The sequence below is a fragment of the Hippopotamus amphibius genome, chromosome 2, assembly GCF_030028045.1.
Source record: "Hippopotamus amphibius kiboko isolate mHipAmp2 chromosome 2, mHipAmp2.hap2, whole genome shotgun sequence".
NCBI lineage: Eukaryota > Metazoa > Chordata > Mammalia > Artiodactyla > Hippopotamidae > Hippopotamus > Hippopotamus amphibius.
This window is the reverse complement of record NC_080187.1, coordinates 33,190,017-33,201,396: the sequence shown is the minus strand read 5'-3', so window position 1 is coordinate 33,201,396 and position 11,380 is coordinate 33,190,017. Positions and strand designations below refer to the sequence as shown.

Sequence of the window (11,380 nt, the reverse complement as noted above, 5' to 3'; positions counted from 1 at the left end):
AGGGTTACAAATTTATTCTAGTCAACTGCAGCTGCTGCTTTTGGTTTTGTGTGCTAGCTTGTTTAATGTCTGTAAATTTTCATTCTGACCACCTCACATTTGGTCCATCTTCTGACCTGAAGTTTGTAGCTCTGATTTCAAAGTTATTGATTAAAAGCAATGAAGAGAACAGAACTAAGGCCCAACCTTTAGGAAGCTCTGTCCTGCTTTTCTAGCATTTTCTACTAAACATGCCCCTTACTACCTTATTAACAACATTTATTATTCTAAATGAAATGATGGGTAAGTCATGCATAACTAAGAATTTTAAGCTGATTTTTAAAAATAACAATCATTAAATATCTATTATAAATATTTATTTTAAAAGAATTGGAACATGTTACATATATTACATACTACATATAATGGCACATGTCAGCCTTTTAAGCTTAAAAATAATCTTTCCCCAAACTGGGATTGACTTAGACTCCAAGTATAAAATGACTCTTGGCCTATAGCACCAACCCAGGCCCAGAGGAAAGCCAATTTTGAACCTCTCCTCTGGCATTGGGCTTCCTGATATGACACTGAGGGTCCTCTCCCTCTGGTTTTGTTCCCTGGCAGTACTGAGGCCTGCACAGGGACCCATTTGACTGTATGCCGCAGGCCTAGGAAATCAGGGAATCTAGAGGGCGTAGGGTCCTCTAACAATTTTACAATGGAGAAAAAAACAAAAAACAAAACCCTATGTGCCTTGTTGTCTTTGTTTTTGATCTATACAACTAGAACAAGACTACAAGACAGAAGAAGGTGAGAATAATTGAAATACATTTTCTCTGCTGGTTTTTCTCTTTGGAAATTTAAGTGTCATCATAGGAGGAGCCTTGAAAGTCATCTAGTTCAGTATTGGTACTCTGTCCCACTGCTATCTCCCTTTCCCAGATTTAGGTCTAATTCAAAGTTTTACATGCCACCCATATGCCACTTTGTTAGACAAACACACAGAAATTTAATAACACTTTCTTTTTCTTAATTCATAAGGACAATTTCTGCCAAATGTTCCGGCTTATGGCGCTCCTCCTCTTCATAGGATGTTTAAGTTACACATTAAGAATCCAAAAAATACTCACTACGGAATTTTCATAAGCAATATCCAACCAATCAGTAAAACACAGTACACAGTGTGAAAATTTTAATTTATTCCCCCCTTCATCAAGTATCGAGAATATATACCCCCTTAGCTCTGAGAAATGTGGTAACTAAAATACCAACAGAGTTGATCATATATAAAGAAAAGAAAGAAAAGCACATACTACACAGGAAACATCCCTAAGTCCTCCCTAACCTAGTAGTGCAAGTTAATGGTATATTTCTGGCAATGTCACCTTTCACTTGATTTATAAAAATTTAACAGGACAGATTTAAAGCAAAGATAGGCCTCTGATTTTTATTTATTTTTTAACCCTAGCAGATTTTTTAAAAGAGCCTATATTAAATGACAATACACGTCGAGTCGGGGAGAAAAAAAATTAAAAACCCAAAACTTCTTTCAGTTTATTCAAAATAAAAATACACATAGAATTATGAAAATATAGGTTTACTATTTCCACCATGTAAGTTGATGCTGCTGTTTGAAAGGCTTGCAAATTGTTTTTCCAAGTTTTTAAAGCTCATCTCGATCCCTCAATAAAGTATACCTATATTCGCTGGGAGCTAGTTTCTGGAAGGAGCTCTCAGGCGGACTGCTTGCTACATCTTGGACTTCCTACAAGGGAGAGAATATAAAATATATTGATATAAAAATGTTTTAGAGTTAGAATAGTTTAATAAGAGTATTCGATGAATGGTAACTGCCCAATAATTACTTGCTTAATAATCAATAAAATATAGCTACTATGTGCCAAGGACAAGAGTTAAGTTTGAAATCTTGCTTTCCCCATTTCAAATGCCCTTACTCAGATTCTCCAAGGCAGGGCTGCCACAGAGCAATTAACCATGAACCTGATGACACTTCCTGAGCTGCGGCAGAGAAACAAAATACCTGACACCTGGTTACTTTTCTAGAATATTCTGTAGAGGCAGGATAACCCTAAGTTGGCCAAAACCCTTCCCTCTTACAAATGACTGCTAAGATTATTAAAGGCACCTACTCTGTAGATAGAGACCTGGATGCCAGCAATGATCAAAACTTAGTTGACATAAGGAAGAAAAACACTTCAATACTGCAAGAAATTAATTTCTGTAGTATTTTGCTTGTGCACCAACAGTACATAAAAGTATACGGTGAAAATATAGGAGTGACTTCCAAGAATTTCAGAGAAAAGACAGTGTAGCCTGTCCTTTATCTCTACACCATGAGCTCCTCAGGAGCAAACATGATGATTTTAATATTTCCTGTAGTTTACATAGGCACATAGTGCATATAATAGTACATGATACGTATATATAATAGCACACTCCCATTATAATGGGAAGCAACGTGTCCACAAGCTTCCCTTTTTACTTAGTCACGTTCCCCTTCCCCAATACATTTTTTATTTTTTGCTGAGATATGTTTTGTTTAATTAAACTGAAGCTACATTACTATGAAACATGTATTTGGTGCCAACTATATATTAGTATGCAAAGATGAATAAATATAAGAAGTTCAGTGTCTAATGGAGAGATTGAAACAAATGAGAATAATACAATAATGGCAAGCTATATCTTTTCTTAATCTGATAAAATACTAAGCAGGCCTACTTTGGGTTATTGCCAGCAAAGTTTTCCTGCATCTATAGTTGCTTAATTATCAAAGAAAATCTGACCTCAGATTTCAAGGAAAAAGCATGTCATTCGATTCCTAAAAGGAACTCTTAACTCTGAACTGAACTTGACTCTTAAAAAAAAATTCACTTAGTTTTTATTTTTCTTTACTATGTGGTGGTTCTTTGGGCAAAACAGTGGATTGAAGTTCCGGGCATATGCAATAAGAGTTTTGGTATATATATCTTCCCTCTCAGTATAATGGTAATAGACATGATATAAATTAATAATACATCAAAATGCAAATTTAGGGCTGTTTAACAAAGCAGGAACTTGTACAGAAATTACAAGGTAACTTGTAATAAGTTTACTTGTAACATAAGTTACTTGTAACAAAAGATAATTCTCAAGTTAAAAAATATATATCTATATATCAAGCAAATATAAAGTTGTATTGATAAATAGTTGTCAAGCATTCTAAATCTCAAATGGAAAAGCTGCACTAAACCATAAGTTTTGAGTATTATGAATACTGTAGTGATGAGGGCTCTTAGGATATCAAGTCATTATTTTCTTTATAGTGTGGCCCATCTCTCAGCCACAGAGGAAGGCTTAAATAATTAATGGCATACACTGATTTCTTTACTAATTTACCTGCTTCTAACTCCTATCTCTTACTTCTATATGAAGCCAACTGTATTTAACCCTTTTATAGCCATTTTCCACAAAGGACTTACTGAGACAACCTTCGTTTATTTGATCAAGAAACTATGTTGTAATATTCTTGCAATGTTTCTGAAGGTTTAAAGGAACATAATTTGTATATTATCTAGATTTTGTTCAGAATTTCTTTACAAAGACATTCAGGAGCAGAAACTCAAGCCTATGCAAGAGCTTCAGAGTCTCTTCAAGACTAATTGGAAAAGAAAAAGAGTTCCCACTGAAAAACAAGAGTCCTACTTGTCCTGGGGCTGTATCAGTTGGGTCGGGACCATGATGGAATTCTCTGTGTAGTTTTCCAGAATGTAAGTCAAATACGAACTGCTTGAGTTTTCCAGGAATTCTAAAACCAAAGTAAAATAAAAATTTAGCTTAAACTACTTAAATGGACTTGTTTCTATTTTACCAACTTCACAACATTAAAAACAATTTTTTAAAAAACTTACCTACAATCCCACCGTCCTATCATAAGTATTAACAAATAAGCCAGGTACATGGCAAACATTTTTACACAGTTTAATCATGATATCGAGATACTCAATTTTGTGTTCTAATGCTTGCACTTGTTTTATAGAAATTTTTCTACGCTTATCGTAACAGATGCATCAGAGTCTATCAAGATGCTGTCCAAGGACTTACTCCCTTACTGTTGGGCATTTATATAGTTTCCGTAATTAATATATAATTATATTAATATATTAATTACATATTAATATATATATAACTGCAAAACCTTATGTTCTGCAGAATTACACTAAAAATAATAGGGGCTCAAGGGAAAAACAGTGTTAAGGACTAATCACTTAAAACTATGTAGCTTTGTAACCAGAGTACTACTAAGAGCCTAGAACAAAATATTAGCACCCTTCAGCCTCCTCCAGCCTTTGAGCCCTGTGTCAGCCAGGTGATCCTATGTGGTCTTAACCTGGAGCTTAGCAGGCCTTCCCTCCCCACCGCCCCTGCCCCAGTCTTTACTGGAGTATAACTGTTCTACAATATTGTGCAGTTTCCACTGTACAACAAAGTGAATCGACTGTACTTGCACATATATCCCCATATCCCCTCTCATTTGAGCCTCCCTCCCCTCCTCACTACCCCATCCCTCCAGGTCATCGCCAAGCATTGAGTTGATCTCCCTATGTTACACAGCTGCTTCCCACCAGCTATCTATTTTACATTTGGTAGTGTATATATACCTATGCTACTCTCTCACTTTGTCACAGCTTCTCCTTCCCCGTGTCCTCAAGACCATTCTCTACATCTGTGTCTTTATTCTTGTCCTGCCCCTAGGTTCATCAGTACCTTTTTTTTTTTTTTTAGATTTCATATACAGTAAATGCGTTAGCATATGATATGTATTTTTCTCTTTCTAGCTTACTTCACTCTGTATGACAGACTCTAGGCCCATCCACCTCACTACAAATAACTCAATTTTATTCCTTTTTATGGCTGAGTAATACTCCATTGTATATGTGTGCCACATCTTCTTTATCCATTCATCTGCTGATGGGCATTTAGGTTGCTTCCATGTCCTGAGCAGTCCACTTTTGAGATGCAGGTCCTCGAGGGCATTCACTGCCAGAAGAAGCAATTTTATCAAAATAATCTAAACCAGGGTGTAGCTTTTTCATGTTTTTCAACAGAGGGGGAAATTTCCTCACAACCTCTTCAACCACACAGGCAGTCTCACTGGCTAGCTTAACATTGTGAAAAGCAAAGCACTCCCTCAAGGCCATGAAAGTGGCCTTTTTTTTTTTTTAAATGTCTTCATATACCACTACGGCATTGTCTTTTTTTTTATTTATTTATTTATTATATTTTTGGGGGGTACACCAAGTTCAATCATCTGTTTTGGAAAACAGCTTGGAGGTTCCTTAAAAAACTACAAATAGAACTACCATATGATCCAGTAATCCCACTACTGGGCATATACCCAAAGAAAACCATAATCCGAAAAGAAACATGTACCATAATGTTTATTGCAGCACTATTTACAATAGCCAGGACATGAAAGGCATTGTCTTTTATGGTGAAAAAGCTTTCTTTGGTGGCTTCAAACTATTCTGAGGAAAATAACATAAGCCAACACAACTCATACATATTTGACGTCATTCCCGTAATTATCAATCATGGTAATGCGCAAATCTGCAGTACAGAAACAGGTACTGTAGCAAAATAGAGCAGTATAAAGCTAAGCAGATTTATACATCAGGCTTTTTTCTTCACAATTATTTCCTCGAGTTGTATCTGATAAAGTAGGAATAATGAGTTAAAGAATAAGAACTTTAAACAAAGTGTGGGCAAATTATAGGTACGAAACATCAATATTTACTGCTACTTGTCTACCTGTTTGTTCTCTGAAGTCTTGCCAGAACATTTGTCTTTATTATTAAAATTTGTTTTGCTAACTTGATAAGTAAAAGACATCAGCATTTTAATTTCCATGTCTTCAGAAATTAAGCATTTTTTCCATTGTTTTAATTTATATTTCTGCTCAGATGAATTGTCTGTCCTCTGCTGAGATCATGGTAGAAACCTGTTCTCTACCCAGATCAATTAAATTTCATTATATTTTTAAATAGAAACCCTTTGTTTTTCATATCCATTACAAGAATTAAAATGCAGGTCCACAAATACTTTAATTCCTTCAAAAGAACTGACTTTTTAAATCACTATTTTTTTGTAGCTTGTGTTAATATTACCAGTTTCTTTTTCTTTTTATCCTCTCCTGAGGTCCTGCAAGTACTCTTTCTTCTCTTCAATAACTCCCACTGAGATGTAACAGCCAATAACTTCATTGTACACCCATTTTGGCTCCCCACTAGCTCCAATGCAGCAGAGGCCAGCAGGTGCCAAATGCACAGTTTACAAATACAAATGACTGTCAGGTAGCTGTATTGACAGAATGCCTCTGAAAGGTTCTTTGGTACAGAAGAAATTGCACATGCACCAGAGATAAACATTGAGAGGATATCAATTTAAATTTAACCTGACATCATCTACTGTCATCCCCAGCAAAGTGCTAAAATATATCCATTCAATTCAAAGAACTGCAAATAATCTATAATGTTTAAGATAAAGCCCCACTAGTTTGTTATTTTACAACGTTCAAAGATGACCACAGCGAATACCGTGTGCATACAGTATCATTAAATCATAAGTGTGATAAACTCATAGAGTACATTTAAAACAGATTCTTCCCCAACTTGAGTTTTTTCCCTTTGTCAACATAAAAGAGAATTGTGAGCAAAAAGCAAAGACAAAGGAGATAGGATGAATCTGAATTGATGCTGTAGAAAAACAGATTACAAAAGAGCTCTTATCTAGCTTGTGGCTAGAAATTATCCATCATTATTAGGTAACAATCAGTGAATCAACAATATATTGTCAAGAAAACAGACAACATGGTTATCTGCTAAAAAGGAAAATAAATGGACCCTTCCTGTAACAAATTCAATTATATTTTCACACTTTAGGGTTTACTTTTTCTAATTAGAACACCTAAGTGTTCCTCTCCCATCCTCCACTTACTTCTTTGTTTAATATTTATTTTTAGGTGATGCAAAATTTAGACACAGTATAAGGCACAAAACATGTTAAGTATATCATTTAAATGAGGCTTTGATAAATGCATACAAGGTGAGAAGTATTTTTATTATTTAAAAAAACTTACATACAGTAGAATTCATTTTTCAGGCTTAAGCTGTCTGAGTTTTAACAGGCATATAGCGTCTTGTTACTACCTCCACAAGCAGGATACAGAACCACCACCCTTTTTTTTTTTTTTTTGAATTCGTATCTTCCTCTCCCCCTTAACTCCTGCTGATCTGTTCTCTGTTCTCATAATTTGCCTTTTCCAGAACGTCGTGGTCATGGAATCGTACAGCATGTAATAATGAGACTGGCTTCTTTTACTTAACATACTGCATTTGAGATTCATCCATTTTGTTGCATGCATAAAAATGTTCTTTTATTTATTGAATAGAATTACATTGAGTGGATATACTACAACTAGTTTATCCATTCACCCACTGAAGGACACTGGGTTCTTTCAAGATTCTGGCAACTGTGAACAATGCTACCACAAACATTTGTGCACAGGTTTTTGTGTGAACATAAGTTTCTCTAGGAAAAATACTGGATTACATGGGTGGTGTATGTTTGACTTTTTAAGAAACTGCCAAACTGTTTTCCAGAGTGGCTGTATCGTTTTGCAGTCCCACCAGCAATGTATGAGGGTTCCATTTGCTCCATATCCTCATGAACACCTGGTATTATCAGTATTTAGCCATTCTGAAAGATGTATAATGGGATCTCATTTTGGTTTTAATTTGCATTTCTCTAATGAATAATGATGTTGAGCTTATTTGTGCTTAGTTGTTACTTGTATATCTTCTTTATATTCTAACAGTATCTTTTTGGGAGCAAAAGTTTTCAACACTATGAAGGCCAATTTATCATTGTTTTTCTTTTATGGATGGTGTCTTCTCTAAGAACTCTGTCTAACACCAGGTCATGAAGAGTTTCTCCTACATTTAGTTGTAAGAGTTTTACTTTTCAATTTTGGTCTATGATCAATTCTGAGTTAATTTTTTATAGAAAGATTTTTTTTTGGTATGAAGATGTTCAGGTGGTCCAGCACCATTTATTGACAAGATTATCCTTCTCCACTAAATTGTCTTTGTACCTCTTTAAAAAATCAATTACTATATTTGTGTGTCTATTTCTAGATTCTCTAATTGTGTCCCACAGCTCTATGTACCACTTTTTCACCAATACTACACTGTCTTATTTTAGCTTACAGTATATCTTAAAATTGGGTAGTATGAGTTTTCCAACTTTTTTTTTTTTTTCAATATTGTTTTTGTTATTCCAGTTTTACCTTGCCATATAAATTTTAGGATCAGCTTGTCTATATCTACAATAAATCTAGCTGAGATTTTGATTGAGACTGCGTTAAATCTATAAGTCAGTTTGAGAAGAATTGATACCTCAACAGTACTTAGTCTTCCAGTCCATGAACACAATATGTTTCTTCATTTATTTTGGTCATCTTTGATTTCTTTCATCAGTATTCTGTAGTCTGCAGCATATAGATCCTGTACATATTGTGTTAGACTTATACCTAGATTGTCCTTTTAAAATTTTTTCCTTTGGAGCTATTATAAATGGTACTTCAAAAGTTTAATGGTATCCAATTGTTCTCTGTTAGTGTATAGAAACGAAAGTGGTTTTTAAAAAGTTGACCTTGTATGCTGCTAAAATCACTTATCAATTCTAGGAGCTGTTTTGTAAATTCATTGGGAGTTTTTACATACACAATCATGTCATCTACAAAGAAAGATAGTTTCTTTCTAGTCTGAACATCTTTTATTTATTTTCTTGTCTTATTGTACACTAGGACTTCCAGTATGACATTAAATAGAACTAGTGGGAGTGGACATATTTATCAAAAACAAGAAAATACTTAGAAAGAAATTTAGTCAAGGAGGTAAAAGACCTGTACACTGAAAACTATAAAACACTGATAAAAAAAAAAAGACATAAATAAATGAAAAGATACCCTGTGCTCATGAACTGGAAGAATTAATATTGTTAAAATGTCCATATTACCTAAAGCAATCTACAGATTCAACACAACCCCTATCAAATCCCAATGGTATTTTTCATAGAACTAGAAAAAACAATCCTGAAATTCATATGTAACCACAAAGACCCTGAATAGCCAAAGCAATCTTCAGTGAGAAGAACAAAGATGGAAACATCACACTACCTGATTTCAAAATATATTACAAAGCTGTAGTAATCAAAACAGTATGGTACTGGTATAAAAACAGACATATAGACTAATGGAACAGAACAGAGAGCTCAGAAGTAAATCCAGACATTCATAGTCAACTGATCTTCCACAAAGGTACCAAGAATACACAATGAGGAAAGGGTAGGTTTTTAAATAAATTGTGCTATGAATCATATGCAGAGGAATAAAACTGGACCCCATCCCATTTTATTTTGTATATCTCACACCATATACAAAATCAATTCAAAATGAATTAAGGACTTAAATGTGAGACCTGAAACTGCAGAACTCCTAGAAGAAAACATAGGTATAAAGTTTCCTGACACTGGTCTGGGCAATGACTTTTTGGATATGACCCCAAAAGCACAGCCAATAAAAGCAACGACAGACAGTGTGATTGTATCAAACAAAAAAGCTTCTGCACAGCAAAGGCAACAACAGAGTGAAAAGACAACCTACAGAATGAGAGAAAATATATGCAAATCATATACCTGGTAAGGGCTTAATATCCAAAAACATAAGGAACTAACTCAGTAGCAAGAAAACAAAAGTCTAATTTAAAAATGGGCAAAGGACCTGAACAGACATTTCTCAAAAGACAATATATGAAGGGCCTATGGGTATGTGAAAAGGTACTCAACATCAGTAGTCATCAGGGACACGCAAATCAAAACCACAATGAGCAATCACCTCACACCTGTTAGAATGGTTATTATCAAAAAAGACAAAAGATATTAAGTGTTGGCAAGAATGTGGAGAAAAGACAGCCCTTGTATGTTATTCACGGTAATGTAAACTGGTAAGGCCATTATGGAAAACAGTATGGAGGTTCCTCAAAAAATTAAAAATATAACTACCATATGACCCAACAATCCCACTTCTGGTGCGTACCCAAAGGAAATGAAATCAGTATCTTGAGATATCTGCACTCTCATGTTCATTTCAGCATTATTCACAATACCCAAGATAGAGAAATAACCCAGTGACCATCAATCAATGAATCGATAAGGAAAATATGGATAAGGTTTATATACACACACACACACAATGCAATATTATTCAGCTTTAACAAGGAAGGAAATCCTGTCATTTTCTACAACATGGATGAACCTAAAGGACATTATGCTAAGTGAAATATAAAAAAAACAGAGCTCACAGAAGCAGAGGACAGACTAGTAGGTACCAAGGACTGAGTAGGTGGGAGAAATGGGAAAATGTTGGTCAAAGGATAGTAGTTTCAGTTTATGCAAGATGAGTAAGTTCTGGAGATCTAATGTACAGCATGGTGACTATAGTTACTAATACTGTATTGTAATACTTGAAATTTGCTAAGAGAATAGACCTTAATTGTTCTCACAAAAAAAAAAAGTAACTGTGAGGTAACAGATATGTTAATGAGCTTGACTGTGGTAATTATTTCACAATATATACATATATCAAAATATATCTTAAATATATGCCATTTTTGTCACTTATACCTCAATAAAGCTGGGGAAAAGGGGGGGACATTAATTTGGAGTGGAGAGGGAACCAATTTATATCAGTTGAGCCAATCATATGCCTGAGGGATGTGAATGAAGGAATACAGTCAGATGATTTGATTAGCGTTATAAAGTCATATGGAGTTCAGGCTAAGTCCTGTCATGGTGAATCAGAACCACATCCACGCAGAAGTTACAGCAGGGCCAAGGAAGAAGCTGCTATCCAGAGAGGAGGGTGGAGCAGATGTGAAGTGAGAGCCAAGAGAACAGCTTGTGGGCCCCAGAGGAAGAGAAGAGAGTAGCTGCCCAGCTGCCCCTCAAGCAATTCCACTACTTGTCATTTTGCTATATTTTTCAGCACAAACTCCTTGTTTTTGAGCTCCATGGGGTGAGTTTTCTGTTCCTTGCAACTGCAAACCCTTAGACAGCAATAGAACTGTCCAGTAGAACTTGTGTAAAGACCAAAAGACATTATATATCTATGCTGTCAAATAAAGGAACCACTATCTGCATGTGTCCACTGAGCACTTGAAATGGGTTTAGAGTGCCTGAGAAACTGACTTTTAAATTTATATAATTTCCATTAATTTAATGTAAACTTAAGTATTCATATAAGGCTAGTAACTTATCATACTGGACAGCACAGCACTATGAT

At 35.0% G+C, this 11,380-nt stretch overlaps 1 protein-coding gene across 3 annotated transcripts in view; it reads right to left on the bottom strand.

The window, feature by feature from the left end:
- Positions 1-1,519: 1,519 nt before the first annotated feature.
- Positions 1,520-11,380, bottom strand: part of ERP44 (endoplasmic reticulum protein 44) — a 90,057-nt gene continuing 80,196 nt past the window's right edge. For all 3 annotated transcript variants that reach the window (XM_057720208.1, XM_057720209.1, XM_057720210.1), the window contains 2 exons: positions 3,685-3,787; positions 1,520-1,744 (listed from right to left, as the gene is read on the bottom strand). In XM_057720208.1, the coding sequence (XP_057576191.1) occupies positions 1,643-1,744; positions 3,685-3,787 (205 nt within the window). In that variant the 3' untranslated portion in view covers positions 1,520-1,642. The remainder of the gene's footprint in view (positions 1,745-3,684; positions 3,788-11,380) is intronic.